General features: G+C 35.9%; 1 protein-coding gene across 3 annotated transcripts in view; it reads left to right on the forward strand.

The window, feature by feature from the left end:
• The window catches only part of CWC27 (CWC27 spliceosome associated cyclophilin), a 187,965-nt gene that overhangs the window by 101,525 nt on the left and 61,152 nt on the right, over positions 1-25,288 (forward strand). For all 3 annotated transcript variants that reach the window (XM_036280302.1, XM_036280301.1, XM_036280303.1), the window contains one exon: positions 7,860-7,963. In XM_036280302.1, coding sequence (XP_036136195.1) covers positions 7,860-7,963 — 104 coding nt within the window. The remainder of the gene's footprint in view (positions 1-7,859; positions 7,964-25,288) is intronic.

Below are 25,288 nucleotides of genomic sequence, written 5' to 3' on the forward strand. Positions count from 1 at the left end.
TAGCTGTAGAAAGTCAGGAAGTGCCAGAAGGTGGGCCTCACAGCCAGCATTCTGGTGACTTTATCAAAAATAGGAAAGATAAAAATAAGGTCGTGGGTTTTGAGGAGCCAAAGTGATCAATCTGACCTTTTAAATGATCAATTTGATGCATTTATGGTATCTAATAGAAGCATCCATCTGGCAGTTAGAAATGTGAATTTAAGCTTGAAAGTGGAAATGTGTAAAGAGCATCAGGTCAACAATCTTAATTTTATGCAATGACTGCTGTAAGCTAGGTAGAATTGAAGTTCTGAACGTGGATAGAATTTCTAAAGAATAGAGAGAAAAGAAAGGGTTGAGACTCAGCTACTAAGAATCACCTCGATTTAAGGAGCAGGAAATGGAAGAGTAAAACCACTGGACACAGAAAGAATATCAAAAAGGGAGGAGGAGATCAGGTATGTCTGAAATAGCAAAGGGTCAGAGGTAAGGTGGTCAATCAACAAAGTTGGATTCTCTTAAGGTCTAACTTACCTCTAAAGGGAAGCTGTTGAAATTTTTGATCAGGAGGTCATAAGTTATTTCTTAGAAGGCAGCAAACTAAAGAGTTTGTGGGTTACTGGTAGGGTATTAAAATAGTGGAGAGTAGGTAAAATGAAGACAAAAAGATCAGTTAAGAAATTGATTGTAGCCCTGGCCGGTTTGGCTCAGCGGTTAGAGCGTCAGCCTGCGGTCCAGAGAGACCCTGGTTCGGTTCCCACTAAGGACATGTACCTTGGTTGCAGTTTGTCCCCAGCCCTGGTTGGGTCGTGGGGGTGGCAACTACTCGATGTGTCCCTTTCACATCGATGTTTCTCTCTCTCTTTCTCCCTCCCACTCTATCTGAACAAAATATGGAAAAAATGTCCCCGGGTGAGGATTAAAAAAAAGAAAAGGAAAAAAAAAGAAATTGATTGTAAAAAAAAGAATTGGAAGTTCAAAGGTGTGGAAAAATGGAAGGAAAATATTCTCACCTGGCCATTCACCAAATGCTCAGCATTTAGACTTTGCCCCAGATTCTCTTCCTATCTCTATTTTTGTTACCAGCCCTGCTAGCCCTTTAAAATATTTGTGCTTTAGCATAATGTTTTAATATCCACCTATGTTTTTCCACCTCTCAGTCTTTGTTTAGGCACACTGTTTGGATGCTTCTTCACTGTATCTCCCTATGGCTAACTCCTACTCATCTCTCACGGTCCAGTTCAAATGCCTCCTCTGTGAAGCCTTCCCTTATTTAGCCTGTGCTTAATCTTTCCTTCTACGAATTTTAAAATGCTTTATTCGTTTCTTTGTTAAGGCAGTTACCAAATAATTATGTACTGTTATTATTTATGTATTTGACTTATATCCCTCCTTGGAATTTAGGCTCCCTTAGAGACTTTCTCAAGGTATGAATATACCATAATGGAAAGAGCATAGTCTTAGAATTCAGACAATCTCATTTTTAGTTTCTAGATCTATCATTTACTGATTGTGTGACTTCAGGCTAAGTATTTAATCTCTGTAAGCCTCAGCCTTCTTACCCTTAAAATGCTTATGTCACAGGTTATTAAGAAGATTAAGTGGTGAGGGAAGAAACTGGTTTAAAGAATTTACTGAAGTTAGGTTTCTTTCCCTCATTATTCATCTTGATTTCTATGCCATCACTCAGGATGGTACTGAACAAATATTAGATGCTCCAGAAATTATTGAGTGACTTAGTAATTTCTTTGCTATTACTAAATATGTGAAGGCTACTATAATTTCTAGACTGCTGATATTTTATTGGACCAAATGTTTTAAAGGAATTATTTCTTCCATTGGAGCAGAACATATTACAGATTTACCAGATTTTAGAAAATATGCAAAAACGACATAATCAAAACAATAGACACCTGTATCCTTAAAGGAAGAAATAAAAATAACTCTAAAAGAAAATAATGTAAATTCCTAGGGAGACTAGAGAAGTTATTACAAAGGAGCAATCTGAGAAAATGAAAGAGATCTTGAAACTCAAAAACATTGTTGAAAACTGGATTAAGTATCTTGGAGCTCAAATGTAAGAATTATCACATAAAAAGAAAACCTCAAAGAAATAGAAATTATGAGTACAAAGCAAAAGATAGGTATGAAGGATAACATCCTATTGTTAGAGGGTAAATAGGTTCAGCCTTCTTGAAGAGTAATTTGGACTCGTTCATCTTATATTAAGCTGCATATACCCTATTATAAAGTACTTATAATTCTAAGAACTACCCTGCAGTATAAGAGCATAGATCTAAAAATAAATGTTGGAAATGCTTTCTGCAGTCTCATTGTAATAACAAAATATCACAAGTAACCTAAATGTTCATCAGTATGACATGGATTAAATAAATTAGGGCATGTCCATAAGTGGACTTCTATTTAGCCACTAAAGAAAGAGGAGAGCCCTGGCCGGTTTGGCTCAGCGGTTAGAGTGTTGGCCTGCGGTCCGGAGAGACCCGGGTTCGGTTCCCGCTAAGGGCATGTACTTCGGTTGTAGTTTGTCTCCGGCCCTGGTTGGTCGTGCGGATGGCAGCCACTTGATGTGTCCCTTCACATCGATGTTTCTGTCTCTCTCTCCCTTCCTCTCTCTCCCTCCCACTCTATCTGAACAAAAAATGGAAAAATATCCTCGGGTGAGGATAAAAAAAAAAAAGAAAGAAAGAGGAGATCTATATATACTGGTTTAGAATGTATGTCCACAAAAATATTAAGAGAATAAAAGCATATTATAGAAAATTATATGGCATGACCTTTTTTGGTTTTAAGAAAAATAACTATAAATGTATATGTATAAATGTTTATGTATGTATGTATGGACGGATGTTTTCATAAGCATTATAAACAATTTAGAATGTTACCCTCACACACTATTGATAGTAATTACCTTTAAGAAATGGGGCTAGAGTGTTGGGTAAGACATTCACTTTTTCATATGCTCTAAAATAAATCTGTGACCTTGTGAACTCTTTTACTTTATTTTAATGTTCTTTTGTGTTTTCCAAAGTTTCTGTAGTCAAAATTGTTTATTTAATTAAAATATATGTATATATACAATGTAGAATTATCTGCTGGATAATGGTGATGCCATACAAACCACATTAAAATTCAAGTGAATTAAAATTAGAAACTACTATTAAAAAAATGAATTACCTTAGAGTTAGTAGCAGCTTATAGAAGCCATTTCTTTTCCCATACAAGCAGAAACCAGGCTTCGAGGGAGCCAAAATGCTGCCTGGACTCGAAAACCAGCCATCGTCTGTATGCTTGCTCTGTAAGCAGTGTCCTCCAGGCTTACAGTGTTCATTCTCGTTATATCAGGGTTAAATAGACTCTAGTGCCAGTGCATGGACTTCTATTCCAGAGAACATAAGATTGGGAGCCTAATATTAGACTGGGATCTAATGACTAGTCTAGAAACTCGCACTTCATTCCAAGGGTCGTGGGTTCCACAAGTACTAACAAATGGGGTCGTCTGGGTAGTCTGAAAGATTTTGACAATATTGTAAACCCCTAATCACTTGAAAAATTTAGTATAATGAAGCATATTTTAATAATTTCCATAGTCCTTTCTCTATCTCACTTTGTCTTTTTTGAGTTTTTATTCATCATTGTTCAGCTTTGTATATTATTATGGCTACTTCAGTAGTGTATCTAATTTAAGGGTAGCTTTTTAGAGACTAACATTATGCATTCATTGCCTTTTTTAAAAATTTTGAACAGAATTGACCTTCATATGTAGTAGAGTTAGCATTTACCTGTAATAACTAACATAATAAATATTTCTACACAGCTTAACAGCCCTTAACTGTACTCCTATTTTGAACATATCATCTAAATAATAATGGCTACCATTTGTTGAACGTGTACTGAGTGCCCAGTATTTTAAATATCTATCTACCCTGATAGTATAGTTGAGGAAACTTAATCTCAGAGAAATTAAGTAATTGTTCTTAAGTCGCCCAGATAATAAGTGATAGAATTAGCTTTATTTTATTTATTTATTTGTTTGTTTGTTTATTTATTTTTATCCTCACCCGAGGACATTTTTCCTCTTTTTTTTTTTTTTTTTTGTTCAGATAGAGTGGGAGGGAGAGAGAGAGAGAAAAAAAAACATCGACGTGAAAGGGACACATGGAGTGGTTGCCACCCACACGACCCAACCAGGGCCAGGGACAAACTGCAACCGAGTTATGTGACCTTAGAGGGAACCAAACCCAGTCTCTCTGGACCACAGGCTGACACTCTAACCACAGAGCAAACCGGCCAGAGCAGAATTGACTTTTAAATCAGGATTTTCTGAATCCACAGTTAATCCTCTACTACTTCGACAATAGTATACACTTTCACTGTCTCTCATTCTCTGCATACTTCAAATTACTCTTATAACTATTTTTTTCAGCCACAATGCAGCATTTCTCTGTAACCTTCAAAGGAATCTTACCCTCAAAGATCTTAGTCATCAGAAGACATTATCTAAATTTCTGAATTACTTACCAAAGTAAAAAAAATTTCAATCAGTATAATAAAAAGATAAGGGTACTACATGGAGGGACCTGGAAAGTATCATCCTAAGTGAAACAAGCCAAACAGAGAAAGACAAGTATCATGTGATCTCACTTATTTGTGGAATGTAATGAACGTAACAGTCTGAGGAATGGGGTAGTCCCAGAGATGTGGAAGTGGGGTACAGACTGACAATCCCCAGAAGAGGGGGTGGTGGGGGAGAGATAAACCACAGAACTTGTATGCATGAACAATGGACATGGACAACAAAGCTGGGGACAGGGCAGAGAGGGAGGGGGAGGGGGGAATCAGTGGGGGGAAAAGGAGAAACATCTGTAACAAAAATTAATTAAAAAAAAAATAATAAGGGTATTCATTGGACAGAACAAAGATATGGTTGCTAGTCCAGCTGGTGTGACTCAGTGGTTTAACATCGACCCATGCACCGAGAGGTCGCCAGTTCGATTCCTAGTCAGGGCACATGCCCAGGTTGTGGGCCTGATCCCCAGTACAGGGCATGCGGGAGGCGGCTAATCAATGTTCTCTCTCATCGGTGTTTCTGTCTCTCTCTCCCTCTTTCTTCCTCTCTTGAAAATCAATAAAGGAAAAAATAACAACAAAAAAAAACTTGATTTCTTTAAAAAAAAAAAAAAGATGTGGTTGCTAGTCCCTGTGTTTATATAACTTCAATAAATAGGAAGTAATTAAATTTATCTAAGAAATGCATAATGAGAGCCTAAAGTAGGCATTGATGGTGAAAGTCAAGAAGAGCATTTATATGTGAGAGAGATTGGAAAATGATATATTTTAGCAGTGATTCAGTGAAAGGGGGGAAAAACAATCTCAGCAGAAGTTTAATGTCTGATCTTGACAGAAAATGGTTCCGCAATCAACTAGCGACTTCAGAAGAAGGAACAGAGTTGGGTGGGAAGGAAAGGAATTTAAGTTTGTACATAGAGCAATTGTAATTATTGTGACATCTAGCCTCTGCTATTCCTCTAGATCTGGACCCTTGAAATGTGGCTAATTTGAATTGAGATGTATAAAGTACACACCAGCTTTAGAAGATGTAGTACTAAAAAAGAATGTAAAACATCATAGTAATATTTTTATATTGGTTGCATGTTGAAAATATTTTGGATATTAATTTAGCCTGTTTCTTTTTACCATTTTTTAATGTGGCTGCTGAAAAACTTAAAATTGCATATGTGCCTTACCTTATATTTCTGTTGGTCAGCACTAACATACATGGAGATTTTTAATAGAAAGTTAGAAATGCAAGACCAAAATCAGGGCAAAACATCTAGATTTGGAAATAATCTAAGTAAAGGTGATACTTGATGTTATGTGATGATTAGATAAAAATGCCAGTGTACAGGGTATGGAAATGAGAAAAATGCCAACAATTATAGGATGAGAAGAGAAAGAGTAACTAGGAGAAGGAGAATTGGAGAATCAAGGCTTTTAAGTGGTAGATAAGTCTGATTAGGATAGAATTTCAAGAAGGAAGGAGTGGTTAATGTCATTGAATGATAGGCCAAAGAGGAAGAGGAGGACTAAGAAAAGGCCATTGAATCTGGTTGTTACAGAAGCAGTTTCAGTAGAGTATAAGAAGGATAGATTGCAAGAGATTAAGAAGTTAGAGGTCGATGAAGTAGGCTGTGTATATAAACTATTCTTTCAGGCAAGGAGTCCACTTGGGAAGATAATAATCACTTGATTGGAGCAGAGTCCAAGGAAATGTGAGCATGTTTGTTGGCTGAATAAAAGGATCTTTAAAGTAGGAGTGCTTGAAGCTGTAAGAAAGAGAAGATAATTTCTATAGTAATGTCCTAATGCATTGAGTGTCAAACCTGAGTGCATAATAGAATCACCGGGGAACTTGTCACAAGAGCAAATTCCCAGGCAACCAACATCCAACATCTAAAGAGATTATATTATATGGAGGTTGGTCTTCTGGAAGAAGCCATATTAGCAAGTTTTTCTGAGTGATTATGTTGTATCCTGAAGGGCAGACAAGTTAACAAAATTAAGGGTACAGTTAAGTACAGTGAAATGGCTGACCATATCATCCAGAATGGCTGGAGAGCCAGTTGGGGTTAGAATAGAGCCAGTGGACCATGAACTATGGTTAAGGATTTGGCTTTCATTATTTTAAGAGTAAGCACAGGTTCAGCATGAATGAATGACTGAGAAAGCTAAAAAGGTAATAGGTGTTGATCGGAGAGGGAAGTTTCAGAATTCAGAATCTTGGAGGCCAAGCAGATACACAATATGGCTGTGTGTGCTTGATATGAAAAAGAGGTAAAAAGAACTGAGCCATGTACATTGTAGGACCTATTAGTATGGTGACTATTATAGGACAGTGGCAAAAACATATCAGATTTGAAGATCATGGGGAAAAACTAAAGGTTGAAGTATAGAATTATTTAGACTCAAGATTTCACTAAACTTTGGCATGAGTGTCTTTGTCTCAGTCTCTGTGATCCACTCTAGCTTTAGTTGAAAATAGAGTGGATGTTTAACATTCGCAGGTATAAAATGCATTGTGTTGACTGTTCACAAGTGACCCTAAGGGTTCATCACATGGTAGTTAATTTTTTCCAAAGCATGAATTTGACTCCTGTCCTAATACTGGCTTGTAGAAACCAGTCACTTACCTAGTGGCTTACAGTGAGGTCACCACTTGCATTTCGGTTTGCCTTTGATGTATGTTTGCATTCATCATCAGAATACATCAGTCTGGTAGTTTTCATAGAAGAGGAAATTATTTCCCAAATTGTGGTATTAAATGGGTATTAATAGGTATTAAAATTTTTATTGAGTTTATAAAAATTTTAGCACTGCAGCTAACTTGTAATAATTGCTTAATAAATGGCAGTTATTTGTGCCAGTTCAGGAATTCAACTAGTTTTAAAGCCAAATCTTTATATATATGCCCAGGTTGAGTGAATAGTACTTACATTAAAAATTTTGCTTTGATTTGGATCTCCACGAATTATTATACTGAAACTAAAATGTTAAATTTGCAAATAATTTAAAGGGAGCAAAATGGGTCATTTATCACTTACCTGCTTCTGTTTGATATACTTGAAAGGGTGTATATTTTATAATAAATATTACATTACTATTATGAATAATTACAACTTAAAAAATATCCTTTAAGTACATTACTGTACCACAAGTACACATACACAAAAACAAAATGAATTACATTATACACTTTGTTTTTCTTAGAGATCTAGTGTACCTGAAAACTGTACTTACTTATATTTGCTAAACAACTTTCTCTCAGTATATTATATACTTCTATAATTGTTTTTCCTTTATAGTGAAGAGCTCAGAAAAGAAGCAAGACAATTAAAGCGGGAACTCTTAGCAGCAAAACAAAAAAAAATAGAAAATGCAGCAAAACAAGCAGAAAAAAGAAGTGACGGTAAGAGCATTTATCAGGCTTATATTTTTACTTGGTACTTCTCCTTCTTCCTTCCTTCTTTCCTCCTCTTTTTCTCTTCCTTCCTTCCTGAGTTCAATTTTGCTACTTTTTTTTTTTTAATACTTTCTTTGGACAGCCAGTAATGTAAATTTTCACCTAGGACTTTTGTCTGAGAAGCAAATTCAATCAAACATGATTGTGACTATTGTTCCTAAATTTAAAAAAGTACTTGACATCAGGCAAAATTTAAATGTTGCCATAGCACATATCTAGAAGTGCACAGAAAATGAATGTTCATTTTTTTGTGTTGTATGCCCTTTAAAATATCAAAGAAAAGTATTTAGACCCTATGTTTGATACTTGTGTAAACAGTTGTACATTCATTTGAGTAGTGTTAAATAGACTCTTGTTTGTTTTTTGTTTTGTTTTGTTTTTTTAATACATTTTTATTGATTTTTAAAGAGAGAGGAAGGGAGAAGGAGAAAGAGATAAAAACATTATATAAGAGAGAACCATTGATCGGCTGCCTCCTGCACAACCCCAACTGGGGTTCGAGCCCGCAACCCAAGCATGTGCCCTGACCAGGAATCAAACCAGTGACCTCTTGGTGCATGAGCTGATACACAGTCACTGAGCCACACCTGCCGGTCAGACTCTTGTTTGCTTTTTATTTGAGTCTAATGTTTAGGTACAGAAAATCTAAAACATTGATAAAACTGATCAAAATAACACCCTGATTAATAGATTTAATGTGTTCTTTATTTCACTATGATTTTTATAAAGCTCAAAGCTTCAAAAAAACTATTTCACTGAGATCTTTGGTTTAAAACTGTTTCAGCTATAAAGGTGTAACATTCAATTTTCAAATAACACATTGGAAACTTCAAATCTGTTTTCTTTTTAAAATAATAAATTACATGGGGATTGTTACTTATAATTAAAAGCATTTTACATATATATATGAAGGTAAGTCCTTTCAACTCGAAAGATCTTTTACTTAAAATTTTTAATTCACTTTGAGCTAATAATTATTGGTACCCCATATCTGGAGAACCATGCTGGACTAGGGGTGTGCTTTTGGCAAAAGATGGATGGTTCCTGCCTTCATAGTTCATGATCTAGAAGGAGTGTGAGAATTGAAAATTGATAATTGTTGTAATAGTGAAGTATAGTTAGGGCCTATATTAGACATAAACAGTGCTGTATTTACGTATTTGCTTTTGAAATATTGAATACAAGTAGGTAAAGAAAGATTTGAGCCTTAAACAATGATTTCTTAACATGAAAGAGAAGATTCTTAATGGAGCTTATTTCAATCTTTTTATGTGACAGCCATGTTAAAAGAAATGTTTTTATCATAATTAAAAAGATAATTATATCTTTTCTGAATTTAATTTTCTTATATCATCTAAAAATACCTGGATTTTGCCTAAATCTGAATGACAGTTAAAATTGACTTCCAAAAATTTTGGGTCATAGTTTCTATTTTTCTTCTAGTCTCAGAATGAGCCATATTTTTTTATTTATTTGTAATTGTTTTTATTTTGAAATAATTTTATGTTTACAGGGAAATTATTAAAATAATAGACTTTCCTTATACTTTTAATGTTAAGGTCTCATATAACCATAGTACAATGATCAAAACCAAATAATTAATGTTAATATAATACTATTAACTAATGTAGACCTTATTAGAATTTCACCAGTTTCCCCATTAATGTCCTTTTTCGGTTTTATGATTCCATATTGCATTTGTCTCCTTATTCTTCATGATCTAAGTATTTTCTTGCCTTTCATGACATTGACACTTGGAAAAATCCAGGTGAGATATTTTGTAGAATGCCTCACCTTGAGTTTGTCTGGTGTTTTCTCATGATTGGATTGAGGTTATGCACTTTTTTTTTTTTTTTTTTTTTTTTTTTGGCAAGATCGCCACATAAGTGGTATGTCCTTCCCAGTGCATTATAACAAGGGTAACAAGATGTCTATTGTCTTTTTACTGGTGATATTACCATGATCTCATGTTGAAAGGGGTGTCTGCTGAGTTGCTGCGCTATAAAATTACTCCTTTTCCCTTTGAGATAATATGTATTTGGGGGAAGATACTTTGAGACTATATAAATATTCTGTTTCTTTTCAAGCTTCCCCCACTAATTTGTTTGTTTGTTTTTGTTAATCCTCACACGATATTTTTCTATTGATTTTTAGAGAGAGTGGAAGGAAGGAAGGGAGGAAGGAAGAGAGAAAGAGAGAAACATCAATGTAGAGAGACATATCAATTTATTGCCTCCCTCAGGGCCGGGGTTTGAACCTGCACCCCGAGTACGTGCCCTTGACTGGAAATCGAACCCACAACCTATCCATCCATAGGTTGTTGCTCTAACTGCTGAGCCAGACTTGCCAGGGCTTCCCTCACTAATTTCAGCATCCATGGATGGATCTTGCCTGCAGGAAACAGTTATTTACTATGGTGTTATAAAGGTGACTTTCTGTGTCCTTGATTCTGATTCCTCAGAATTCTTCTAAGGAAGAGATCACTCTTCTATATTTAGGTATTTAGTTATGTCAGTATGGCTTATAAGTATTTATCTTATTCCATGTGTTATAATCCCAAACAGTCATTATTTGTCTCACCCTTCAGATATACCAGCATTGGCCTTTTGTAGCTCTTTCTGATGGGCCTCTGTGTCCTTTCATCTTCCCCCATCCTTTGAGTACTTTCTTACTTTCTGGCCCAAGATGCTCCAGGTTGATCTTGCATTTTGCCTTTTGCACGCCTGGAATGAAGCACTTCTCCAGCGAACTCTGGTTTCTCTTACTGGAGTTTATATTTAGAAAATAAGATGTGGTGTCCAGCCAGTGTGGCTCAGTAGTTGAGCTTCGGCCCATGCACTAAGAGGTTGCTGGTTCGATTCCCAGTCAGGGCACATGCCCAGGTTGTGGGCCCGATCCCCTGTGGGGGCATGCAGGAGGTGACCAGTTCATGTTCTCTTTCATCAATGTTTCCATCTCTTTCTCTCTCTCCCTTCCTCTCTAAAATCAATAAAGGAAAACAAAAAAAATTTTTAAAGAAAACAAGATGTGGACACTAAGTTGGCCATTTTATTTTGATTCTAATATTGTTAAGTGTTACTAGAAGCAATATTGTATTATCACTATCTTAGAATGCTTAATAAAATTCATATTTAGCCCCTATCTATGATGCATTATGGATTACCTTTTTCTTAGGATTATATTTCCTCTAAACTTACTTCAGTCTTTTCAGCAATATGTATTGCTGATAAGATAATAAGAAATTATTTAGCATGAAAGATTTGTGAATTTCAGTAAACACTACATTTTATTTAATATTCACATGTTCCAGTGTTAGTCTAGTAGTCCTTCTTTCTCCGTGGTTGAAAATGATACTGTGAACCATCTCACTGCATAGCATTGTGGAAACAGAGTAGAATTTTAGGTATCCTTGAATGTATGCTGGAATTAAGTCTCTCTTCCCAGCCAACAGATACTCCAAGGTTAGAACTATGTAAACTCTGGGAATGGATCCAAAAGTTCTCATGTGCATTTGCATAGTAAGATTATCACAGGAAAAGAAGTTGGAAAGTGTTATTTGACCATGGCTTTATAGCTTCATGCATCAGTTGAGCCAAATACCCTCCTAAACCTATTCAGGAAAGATTACTTGATTGAGCTATATAACTAAATATCAGGCTTTTATAAAGCACTTTATTTTAGTCCAAGATAAATTATCTGAGTATTATGGCAACTCTGTATGATCTGTCTGGTCTTTTGAACATGATCTGCTATATCTAGCAGTTTAATTTGCCAATAAACCTAGAAGTAGACATTGTATTTTTAGTAGTCATTTTGACAGTAATACTCGGTGCTCATTATATATAACGCCAGTAATTATCAGAATGCTTTGGACTATTATTTTTTTCTCAAAAAATAAGCAGAGGAGTACAAAGACTCTTAATTCCAGTTACTAACAGTGAAGTTATCTAAACCTTTATAACTCAGTTTTCTTATCGTAAAATGCCTCATGCACCTCTCAGTTTTCCATAAGAAGTAAATTAAATGAGGAGAAAACCTTTGATAAATTTACATTGCTATATAAAAACAATAATTTTATATTTGGAAGAAAAAATACAGCTGTTTATGGTTCTATTTTATTTTTTATTCAAATCCTACAAATTGAAAATATAAATTTTAATATTATGTTAGTTGCATTTAAAGCTTTTAATCAATATGGCTACATATAAATATGACAAAATAAAATCTCAAAATAAACTTTTGTTTCATGTGTTCTCACAGTTGCATGTAAAGGAGTATGTGTGTGTGGACTTGTATACATTCTTAAGTAAAACTTCCAGCACTGTTATTTCCTGATTTTATGAATTCATCTGGCAAGTCTAATACAAGTTTACCATTGACACTTCATTATAGGATTTAATGTATTATCCTTGGATTAAAAGCAGTTGGGAAGGAACCCATAAAAACACAAAAGCTTTGTGTTCTAACGTACCTGCATCAGTGTACTTCATTTGTCCTTCTTCTGTGAGTGGAGGTCTTCCATTTAGCCTGGTGCTCTAATAGGCATAATATTTTCTTTAGGGCTTCTGTTGTCAGGAAATCAACTTTGATTGGGAAGTAATATTCCTTTGGTTGTATCATCTTTACCCAATTTCCTGGGCCAGAGTTATACAGCTAATTGGGGATTTATATTCTACCCATAGTTCTGGTTCTAAATCTGTTCTGTCACTTGAAGCAAATTATTTCAAATTCAGAAACCATCCATTCCTCACCTATATATAAATTTAAAGATAAGACCTACTATTCCTATATTTTTATGTCTTACTGTATTTACTTTTTATAATTTCTTCAGTTCCATTATGATAAAATAACTATAAATCACTTGAAAGAGAGATTGTTGTTTTATATTAATAATTACTTGAGGCTCTATACAACTGAACCGGCCTAAATGCATTGCTCTTTGATATCATCTGACTGTGGTTATTGTGCCATGAGTATAGGTGCCTGTCCAAACTCATTAAACTATACACATCCAAACATGTGCAACTCTCGGTACATCAGTTATGCCTCAACAAAGGAATGTTAATCTATAACCCAAAACCTCCTGACATCTTTTCCTAGTAAGAAAGCATACAGTGAGCCAATAATGGAGTCAACGTATTAACCTTTTTAAGACCAATGGAACCGTTTTGTGTCTCTGCTCTAGGTTTTTGTTTTATGGTTACCATGAGGTTTATATAACACATCTCATACATAAAATAGCCTTTTTTACTTCTGATAATATCTTAGCTCTATTTGCCTATATAAATTCATCTTTTTCCCCCTCCCATTTCAAGTTTTTGTTGTCACAAATCCCTTTTTATGTTTTGTGTTTGTTACCACATTGAAGTAGCTTCAAGTGTTTAACATTCTGTTCTGTAATAGAGTTGCAATTTTCTGATTCTGTTTATCACTTTAGTCTAAGTTTTTATGTGCTTTTTGCCTTTTCGTTTACAGTAGAAGAGCTCCCTTCAACATTTCTCGTAAGGCAGATCTTGTGGTGAACACCCTTAACTGTTTGTCTGAAAAGCCTTTATTTCTCCTTCATATTTGAAGTATAACTTTGCTGGATAGATTATTCTTGGCTGGCAGTTTTTAATCTCAATATTTTGAGTATGTCATTCAACTCCTACAGTATGGCCTGTAGAGTTTCTCCATTGAGAGATCTAAAAATAGCCTGATAGGGGTTCCTTTGTAGGTTACTGTCTTTTCCCCCCTGGCTGCCTTTGGTATTCTTTCTTTATCATTGACTTTTGACAGTTTTAATGTGTCTTAGAGATGATCTTTTGGCTTTGAGATAATTAGGTGGTCTGTTAAGTTCTTATACTTGTATGTTGAGTTCCTTCTCCAAGTTTTGGAAGTTCTCGTGTAGTATTTCTTCAAATAGTCCCTCTGCTCCCTTCTCCCTCTAGGGTATCCATTATCCTTATTTTTCTCTTTCTAATGGAGTCAGATAGTTCATGTAGAGTTCTTGGGGTTTTTTAATTTTTTAGTTCTCTTCTACCTGAATCATTTATAGATGTCTGTCTTCAAGCCCACTAATTCTCTCTTTCATATGGTCTACTCTATTTCCAATGCTTTCTAATACATTCTTCATCTCATTTATTGAGTTCTTCAGCTGCAGAATTTCTGTTTGGTTCTTTTTTAGAGTTTCAATCTTGTTGGTAAAGTACCCCGTTCTTTTATTAACTTTATTCCTGAGCTCACTGAATTATATTTCTGAGTTTTCTTGTATCTCACTGAGTTTCTTTATGATAGCTATTTTGAATTCTCTGTCATTTGGATGAGAATCTTACAAGACTTTGAGTTTGGTTCCTGGAAAATTGTCGTTTCATTTTTGTAATATACTGTTACTGTGATTATTCATGGTGCTTGATGGATTATTCTTCTGCTAGCACATTGGAATTAGTGAACACTTTTCTTATTTAGATACAGCTTTGTTTTAATTTTAACAATTTTTTAAAAATATGTTTTTACTTGATTTTTTTAGAGAGAGAGGAAGGGAGAGAGAGAGAAAAACATTGATCAGCTGCCTCCTGCATGACCCCCACTGGGGTTCAAGCCTGCAACCTAAGCTTGTGCCCTACCTGAGAATCAAACCAGGACCTCTCAGTCCATGGAACAACACTCAATCCACTGAGCTACACCGGCCAGGCTTAATTTTAACAATTTAGCATATTGGTAATTAGACTTTATTTCCCAGTAGGTAGTACTTGCTAGCACAAGTTTTTGGTTTCTCTTGCCCAAGTTGGCTCTAGTTATATTTGAGAGCCAGCACTTTCTACCTTCCACCACCTCTGCCAGAGGTGTCACAGGTACCCTCTTCATTGCTGCTTGTGCCTGCAGGGTCATTGGTGCCTTGCTGCTCCCAGTGTCACCATGGTCATGGGTTTTTCCGTGATCACAGGTGTCACTAGGGTCACAGTGATGGCATGTATCCCCACTCTGCCCAGGTTTGTTTGGATCTTGGGCATCTCTGCTGTCATGAAGTGATGGAACAGACTGGTAACAGGGTTGAGGAGGGTCTGGGTTGCAAGCTCTACCGCTGCTGCTGCCCAGTTCTCTGTGGCTGCTGGTGCCACTGTGGCCAGGAAGCCAGAGTATCACGCACTGCTTCTGCTTCTGCTGCCCGGATGTTTGGTGGTGTTGGTAGTAGTACTGCAGCTGGGATGCGGGAAGCTGGAGTCATGGGTGCTGATGCTGATGCTGTCCTTTTTCTTTGCTGGGGCTACGGGGTGTGTGTGTGCAGAGTTGCAAATGCTGTTTCTGCTGCTGCTACTGTGCTTGCTAGGGCTGCAGGCTCAGCCACCATGGCAGGAGAACCAGAGTCATGGGAGCTGTTCCTGTCATTGCCCCAGTTCTGCCTCCCATATGCATTTCAGTCCACGTGCCTTCAGATGTATAGCTGTGTGGATCTCTCAGGCATTCTAGTGTGCTAAACAGAAAAATTTTTGGTGAGTTACAGATGTCCCACTAGTTGTATGTTATAGTCAGTCATGATGCTGACATCAGTACCCCCATTTTAAAAAAGCTTTCCTATGTAATAAAAATGTAATGGTACCATGTATTTCAGTCTTTCCAGTAAAGCTGAAGATCTGATATTCCTTATATCATAAGAATATTTTCAGATAATGGATATAATTATACCTCTATATAAGAAAAGCATTATCTAAATATGACCTCATCATTTTTCCCATTGGTTTGCCATCTGTTTTCTTTTTTTTAAAAGCTTTAGATAATGTATAAAAGGCTTCAGTAAATGAAAGAAATAGAATGTCAAGGAATAAAATCACTCTTATAGACATATAATTAGAATTTTTTATAGTAGCATGAAATTTGACACTAAAATTCAAGAGTTACATTTCTTAATTGTATGCAGTCTGCAGTAGGTTCTAACACCCCAATTTAGGTGAACAACAAATGTGGTGTTTTACTTGGGGTACCAGCATTGTCAGAAGAGTGTACTGCAGGACAGTTCCGTTCACAGCCTAGGAGTCTCTTCAGTCCGCTTGTAAATTATCCAGGCCTGTGCATAGGGTATTAGGGGCGGGGGGGGATAAATTTTAAATAAAATTGGTATTTAATTAGAGATAGAGTTGGTTTCTGGTGCTGGCTCTGTCAAGTACGTCAATAAACTATATAATCCTTTTCATCAAACTATGTCTCTAAGTACTTTCCAGGTTTCTTTAAGTTTCATCATATCAAAACTAGTACCAAACTGAACCTAGTCACACAGAGATACAGGTTGGGACATACTATCTACTCAGCTTTAGGGAGATAAGGTGTCAGATCCCTTTTTCAAAGTTCTAAGCACACAATACCTGCTCTATGACCAGAGCCAGAAACTAGAGGAGGAAGGGGCAGTCCGAGCTTGTGAATCAAGAAAGAATTCTAAAGCCTCTTCAGGAAACACACCCTGAGGTGCTTAGTCCTCTCCAGTGGCACCAGGCCATTTCAGGTTCTTCAGACCGTCTGTGTAATGCTGGATTAAGTCAGGCTAGGGCCCCTCGGGTCTGATCGGTTGTGAAAGTGTATATATACTTTTTAACTACTTTTCATCTAGCCTATAATGTTAAACTAGCTTAATCTTGGCTGTTATAAGAAACAGAAATCCCTTTGCAATATTAGCTCTGTGTGGTGTGCAATACCATGTAGAATTGGTTCCTCTTTTTGAGCAAACTAAGCAAAAAACCTGTTTTCAAGAGCAGTTCACTTTCTTCGGGTACTCTTGAATCATGATTTTTTTCCTTAGGATCCAGAAGTATCAGATCTATTTTTCCTGTAGTCTACTTTTAATCTCTGTACTAACTTTTAATGTTATTTACATAGAAAAGTGAAAGTATATAGGCCCTTGACTCATAGAAAGCCTCTCGGACCAGCCATGGCAATACTCTTTATTTCTTACTTTGGCCATGGTGCTAACAAGTTGATTATCTGGTTCTAAGTTCAAAAAAGACTAAGCAATAATAAAAGTGAGTGAACCCTGGCCAGTTTGGCTCAGCGGTTGGAGCGTCGGCCTGCGGTCTAGAGAGACCCGGGTTCGGTTCCCGCTAAGGGCACGCACCTCGGTTGCAGTTTGTCCCCGGCCCTGGTTGGTCGTGCGGTTGGCAACCACTCGATGTGTTCCTTTCATATCGATGTCTCTCTCTCTTCCACTCTCTCCCTCCCACTCTGTCTGAACAAAAAATGGAAAAATGTCCTCAGGTGAGGATAAAAATAAATAAATTAAATAAATAAATAAAAGTGAGGGAGAGTCCCCTTTAAAGGGGAAAATTCTTACAGTTTATGACTATATAACCTACATAACTCAAGAATTAAAAATAAATAAATGAACAAGCAAAAGAAAAATAAGGGCAGGGACTGTGGATCTCTCTAGCCTACTATATTATTGGGCTAGAAAAAGTGAGCGCAAAAGGCATAGCTAGGGACTTCTATTCTGCAGCAGCAAGAGGTGGTAGCTGACCATGTGACACTAAATGAAGAAACACAGCATGGCCGTGGCATATTGTGGAACCCTTTGCTGTAGGTGATGTTTCATTGTATTCTGAGAGAACATGTCAGATGCTCATTATAATGATGCTGATTCATTAAGAAAAAATTAAATGGTATTTATTAATGTATAATAAGGCAGAGAATGGGCAATGATTCTAACTTAATTGGTAAAAAAATAATAATAATCATTTTAATCAATTAATGATAAGATTCTCTTATCTGAAATACTCAATTGTGTGGAACCTCCTACTGCCTGGAAGTCCTGGGAAAACAAAGCTTCCCTTTGTAGTCAGGACCATCAGTCTCTCAGTGAACATTTATTGCATACATGTTACTACCTTCATGTGCCAGGAAGCACATTTCTAACAATCTATCTTTCAGTAATACAATTTTTAAAATAATAAAAATTTATAAAGGTATATGGCAAGTGTAACTGGCAAGTGTAAAGATGTGCATACCGTCACAATTAGACAAAGAATTAATCTTTTATTAAGGTGAATAAGAGATGATCATCTTTACTTTGAGAGTCCATAAAATACTTTATTCTTTTTTGGACAGTCTATTTCAAACTTTCTTACTAACCATCAAGAACAAATCTTGTTGAACTTTATTATAGAACCATATATTATGGGTATTTTTAATTTTTATGTGCAATGAAAAATAAACTCTAACCAATTAATATATTTTTATAATTCTTAAATTCTATACCATCTTGCAGACCTCCTAAAAATAACTTAGGACTCATCTATAGGAACCAGTGTGGTAAGGGTGTTTCTGCAGCCTTTCACTGTCTTTATATAGCTTTTTAATAAGCCTTCTTTCTGCCTGGTGATTGATATAATTCCAATGTAGGAAATTTAACAGGAGCCTTTAGCTATATTTTTCATAACTTAAGTTTGTCTTATTAATAATATAAATTTCATTCCTAATCCAGTAAAAATAGGTTTGTTAATTGATACAGATAAGCATTAATCTTTGGCAATAACAGTTTGAAAAGCTGTATTATTTCTTCCAATTATAAAAGTAATATATGTCCTTTATAAAAAAAATATCAAGACTATAGAAAAGCATATAGATAAAAAGAAAGATCATCCCATAATACTTCTGCCAAAGATAACCATAGTTAACTTTGTGATATTTATTTTCCTGGACTTTTTAATCTTCATGCCAAAAATACACATGTGTATTCTTTTTCATAACATTATTTTATTATAATCTTGTTTGTAATATACTTTTTAAAGAACTTTTCAAATGAAATTTGCCAGTAACTCTTAAATGGACAACTTGCTCTTAAGGTCATTTGTTCCTCTGAATTCTCTATATCAAATAGAATAAGATAGAGAAGACACAGATATAAAGACTGCATGAATGTAGCAGAGATGGAAAATTCCTACATTTTCAGCTGTAGAGTTTAGAAGATGTGAGAGAAAAACATCAATGGCTGCCTCCTGCACACCCCACATTGGGGATCGAGCCCACAACCCAGGCACATACCCGGGGACCCCATCTCCAATGCAGATGGGAATTATTTACACCTCTCATAAATTAAAACAAAACAAACAAAAACCAGAATGACATTGCCTGGTAGCCTGCCACCTCTTATTTCTCAAGTGGCCACTGATAAATCTGCTAGGAAACTTTATAAATTACATATTTGGAGCCTAAACTGAAATAATGACAAATTTGCCCACTTTAGAGGTGGGACAAAGAGGTGGGGGCTGTGTATGTGTGCATATGTTGTTTTTTATTTTGTTTTGGTATTTAGTTTGTCTCATGGCAAGAGGACTAATGTCATCATTAAAAGTTTGACTACAACCAGCATTCTCCTTTAGGAATGGAGTGCTAACTATTCCAGACTGCTGTCAAGACCTTATTTTAAGTATGATGTTTTTCTCTTATGTGACATTTTCTGAGGCTTTGCCAAAAATGACATCAAACATATAATTCATTTGAGTGCTGAGTTTCTTCAACATCTTGCAGCACTTAATCAAATTTGAAAAAGATATTCTTTTCACAACTTTATAGTGTAAACCTGTGAATATGTTGCATTAAAACTTACTTTGGACAGTTTAATCTGTGTGGTATTAGATTAATTTTCTTAATGATTAATGCAATATGCCGACAGTTTTAAATGGTTATATTTTCAAAATTCTTCACATCAACTGCTGGCAAATAGTACAGATGCAGCTTTTGAATATTAGTAATTTTTTATGCAAAAAGCAGATAATCCCCAAATTACACTAATAGCTACATAACAGAATTTGAAATGCCAGAAAGAACAAAGAGAATAATAAAGTTCTCATAACTAAGATGATGTCAAAATATTAAGAATCATTAAACATCTATTTTGAAGTACAAAAGTAGTTTATATTGATTTTTTTATTTTTTTAAATATGTTTTCATTGATTTTTTAGAGAGAGAGAGAGAGACAGAAACATCGTTGAGAGAAAAACATCAATGGCTGCCTCCTGCACACCCCACATTGGGGATCGAGCCCACAACCCAGGCACATACCCTGAACAGGAATCGAACCAGTGACCTCTTGGTGCATAGGACAATGCTCAATTCACTGAGCCACACCGGTTGAGCTATATATTGATTTTTTTAAATGGCCACACTGAGTGTAAACTTACGTAAAACACTATGCTGTGTTATGTTTAAAATGTGAAAGTGGGCTAACTTTAAGAAGTACTTTGGCCCTGGCCGGTTTGGCTCAGGGTTTAGAGTATCAGCCTGCGGTCCAGAGAGACCCAGGTTCGGTTCCCACTAAGGTCACGTACCTCAGCTGCAGTTTGTCCCCAGCCCTGGTTGGGTTGTGTGGGTGGCGGCCACTCAATGTGTCCCTTTCACGTTGATGTTTCTCTCTCTTCCTTCCTCCCACTCTATCTGAACAAAAAATGGAAAAATGTCCTCAGGTGAGGATAAAAAAAAAAAAAGAAGTACTTTGCACATCAGAAACTGTGATCTTTGCTAGTCACACAGAGTTTGGGTTCTAAAAGGAGCATCCAGTCCTACCCTTCCATTATATAACTGGGAAACCAAAGGCCAGCCAAAATAACGTAGCAAATCAGTAGGACTAGAACTCAGGTCCCCTGGCTTCCAGTCCAGTGCTCTTTTTATGACTGTCTTCTTCAATTTGATCCAACCTTGAGTAGATAGTCTGTAAAGTTTTAATTGGCATTTATTCAAATTCACTTTGGTTTTGGTGAGAATACTTGTTTCTGAAACCCCTTAATAAACCTAGAGTCCTTTAAAAAGCACATTATTATCATATTTGTTGTGCCTTTTCAAAAACTGAACATATAATTTTGGAATGATGACAAAAAGTTAAATGTTATAGAAAATCATTTTTCTGACAACATGACAGACTAGGAGTCCAAGCTGATCCTCCCACTGAAAACAACTAAAAATGTTGGATATAATATGAAAATATCTTCATATGTTTCCTATGAACTTGTAAATGAGAAACAAAACAAAAAAAAAGGGAATACTCAAACCAAGGAATACGTAAACATCTGAACAAAGAGAAGTAACTGGAACACTAGGTCTAACTTCGACTCTGACATTTGCTAAATCGAGCAAACAGGAGCATTGTTTTTTGAGGTCTCATAAAGAGGGAATATAAAGCCTAAGGTCTTCCCAAGGTAGGGGTGTCTAACAGAAGACTATTCTCTATAGTTGGGGACCCAGAGGACCTCATCCTAAGTGCCAGGGAGAATTCGAGATAAGCAGTCACCTCACAGTCATCAGAGGACTGCAGGAAACTGCCTGTCTTGAATTATGACACAGAGTATTGGGGGGCAGGAGTATTTCCTAGGGATTATAGCCTCAAGGCAGCCTTCCCATCAGTTTGGAGTTCCAATTCACCCTGCCTGGTTGGCCTCAAAATTCTCCTAACTAAATCTGGGACCCTTAGTGCCCCCAGAAGTCTGATACAAGCAAACATAAATCCTTTCAGGAAGAACCTATTTTCATTCTGTCCTCAAAGAAAGGATAAAATAAAATGAGTAGTAGCTCTGAATGAACACGCACTCATACCCAATCCAGACACCCTGGCAAAAACCATTAGAAGCAACAGACAACAGAATCAGACACACAAATTCTTCAGATTTTATTCAGACACTAAATGTTAAATAAGTATATGTAATATATTTCAAGAAATAAATTTAAAAATATAAAGACAAGCAGATTTTAAAACAAACTATGGAAATCTAGAAATAAAAAATAATAGTTGATATTAAAACTCACTAGATACTAGATTTTACAGCAAAGTAGGCTGCTAAAAAGGGCATTAGAAATCTTTTTAAAAAATGTTAAGACATTGGAACAGACTGACAGATTTCAGAGGGGAGGGGTTGTAGGGGAGAAGGGGGGATGGGAAGAGATTAACCAAAGAATTTATACATATGCATCTATGCGTAGCCCAAGGACATAGACAATAGTATGGTGAAGGCCTGGGGTGGGGCGGGGGCTGGGAGGAGGGGGGAAATGGGAGGAAGATAGGGGATATCTGTAATAATGTCCACAGTAAGAAATAAACTTGAGAAAAAAAATCTTTAAGACATTGGAGAACAAACAAGAAAGTGAAGAATTTATTTCAAGGCTAAGAGCCAGTATAGAATGCAGGTCTAGGGTTTGGGGCAACTTTTCCCCTTGGGAAAATTTGCTGAATTCATGGGGTATTGGGGTGGGGCTGAAAGGCAATGCAGTGCTTTTAGCAGCCTCTGGAGGAAAGGGATAGGGAATGGAGTCCAGGGCCTGGAAAGTGGATGTTGTGACTACCTCTCACTTTGAGTCTGGCTGCCTGAAGGCTTTTCTTGTTAGTACAGGTCAGCTGGAAGTGGGCAGTTGTGGTACAGCTTCCAATCTTCTTTGTTCCTGAAGTTACAGTAAGGTGATCCTGAATTGCTAGTGATTTCAGGCATCAGCAGAAGCCAATGTAAATCTTCAGTGGGGGAAAATAATATCATTTTAGGTGTTACTTTTTTTCTTTTTTTTTTTTACAAACAATTCAACAAATGTATTATATGGCATGCAATAACAAATAACCAGGCACACAAAGAGACAAAATCAGTTGACTGAAACCCAGCAGAAACAACAAATAGAAACAGTCCTAAAGAGACTTCAGATATTGAAATGATCAGAAACAGTTTTTAAAATAAATATCCTTACTTTGTTCTTGAAGTTCAAAGACAAGACTGAGTATCCCTCTTAAGAAGTTAGAAAAGAGAACAGCAAATTAAACCCAAAGAAAGAAGAAAGAAGGAAATGATAAAAAAAAAATAAGAGCAGAAATTGGTGTAATAGAAAACATGCATATGGTATGGAAATGACAAAGACAAACACTAATTCTTTTAAAAGACTAAATCACCTTGATAAACTTGTAATGAAACTGGATAAGAAAAAAGAAGGTGTAAATAATTATCATCAATTTTAAAAAGGATGTAATTACAGATTCTATCAACACTAAAATGCTTTCAAGATGATATTATAAAAACTGTATGCAACTAAGAAATATTACACCTTAAGACAAATCTAGGAAGAAGTAGGATTCTGCATATTACTCTTAGAGAAATCAAATTCATAATTTAAGACTTGCACAAATAACACCAAACCAATTTTACAGAAACTCTTCCAGAGAAGAGAAAAAGATGGAGCACTTGACTCTTCAATTTATGAAGCCAGTATAGCCTTGATAAGAAAACCTGGTAAAGACATTGCAAGAAAAGAAATCATAAACCAACCTCCTTAAATTCTAAACAAAATACTAGTATATCAAGTGAGGCAATATTTTCAATACATAATACATCCTGACAAATTTGGATTTATTTCAAGAATGCAAGTTTGGCTTTATATTCAAAAGCAACCAATATAATTTACCACAGTATTCGAATGAAGAGAAAAATCATTTTATCATTTTGATAGAAGGAGAAAGAGCATTTAATAAAATTCAACATGTGCTTATGATTTTAGGAAAACATTCTAGCACACTAGAAACAGTTCTGTCACAAAGGGTACTGCAGAAAACATACAGCAGATATCATACACAATAGTGTGGTGATATCTGGCATGAGCTAATGATGCACACTATACTCTCTTTTATTCAACATTACATTTATAAAGATTTACTGGAGATCCTAGCTGGTGTAACAAGGCAAGAATTAGAAATTAAAAGGATTAGAAAGCAAAGAACTGTTTTCTATCTCTGGTACAATTATATGCATACAAGATCCAAAAGAATCTATAGATAAATTGTTAAAATTAATAAGTGAGTGTCCAAGATAACTGAATATAAATTCAATATACAGAAATCAACTGCATTGTCAAAGCAACAAAATTTAGAAAATGAAATTTAAAAAGAGACCCCATTTACATTAACATAAAAGATGTCTGCCCTGGCCGGTTTGGCTCAGGGGTTAGTGTGTTGGCCTGTGGACCAAACGGTTGAGGGTTCAATTCCAGTCAAGGGCACATACCTCGGTTGTGGTTCAGTCCCCGGCCCTGGTCAGAATCATACGGGAGGCAACCACATCGCTATTTCTCTCTCTCGCTCCCTCTCCCCCTCTTCTCCCTCCCTTCCACTCTATCTAAAGATAAATGGAAACGTATCCTCAAGTGAGGATTAAAAAAATAATGTCAGATACCTTGGAAAAAATATTACACGGATTTGCAAAACAGAAAACTTCAGGACTTTAGAGAATGACGTTAAAAATTATCTTAATAAGTGGATTGATGTACCACAGTTATAGATAGGATCACTCAGAACTATAAAGATGTTGGTTTTCCCAAACTGTTCCTTAGTTTCAATGCAGTTTTAATAAAAATTTAATAGGTTTGTAGAACCTGATGAGCTGATTCTAAAATTTATAGGGAAATTTGAGTAGTGAAAATAGCCATAAAGGGGATGAAGAAGGTAATGATTTTGATACTGTCTTATTATAAAGGTCAGTAGTTATGATAGTGTGGGACTGGTGTGGTGACGAGCAGATAGACATATGAAATAGAACAGGGAGCCCACAACAGTGGTCCTGAAAAGCAGTGGAGAAATCTTTTCAAGTGATGGTACTGCAACTATTGGGTTATTTACTTGAGGACAGAAACATATTTGACCCCTAATTCACACCATACATGAATATCAATTCTGGATAGACTGTAGATCTAAATATGAAAGGCATAGCAATGAAACTTTTAGAAAACATTTTAGGAGGATGTCATTATGACCCTGATGTAGAGATTTAAGGACTAGGACACAGAAAGAACTAATCATAAAGGAAATGTTTGCTAAATTTTACTGCATTAAAATCCTGTTCATCAAAGATATCCTGAAGTGAGTGAAAAGACATACCACAGGCTATGAGAAGATATTTACAACATAGCCAGAATACTAAAGAACTATTTTTAATTGATGAGAAAGATAATTCAAAGCAAAATGAGCAAAAAACTTTAGTAGCCACTTTACAAAGGAAAATATCCAATGTCCAATAATTCTAAGAAAATTTGCTCAGCTTCATGTGTATTCCAGGAAAATGCAAATTGAAGTCAGTACCACACTCTCCAGAAGAGTGAAAATGTCAATTATTACTAAGAATGTGGAGTATTGGGGCTCATCCTCTGGTATTGGACATGTAAATCGATACAACCACTTCACAAAACAATAGGCTTTTTTTTTTTTTTTTTGCCAAAGTTAAAACTACACATACTCTGTGACCCACTGATTCTGTTAGGTGCATAATCATCAGAAATGTGTGCACACATACAAGG

Source organism: Molossus molossus, unplaced genomic scaffold (genome assembly GCF_014108415.1).
Source record: "Molossus molossus isolate mMolMol1 unplaced genomic scaffold, mMolMol1.p scaffold_m16_p_3, whole genome shotgun sequence".
Lineage (NCBI taxonomy): Eukaryota > Metazoa > Chordata > Mammalia > Chiroptera > Molossidae > Molossus > Molossus molossus.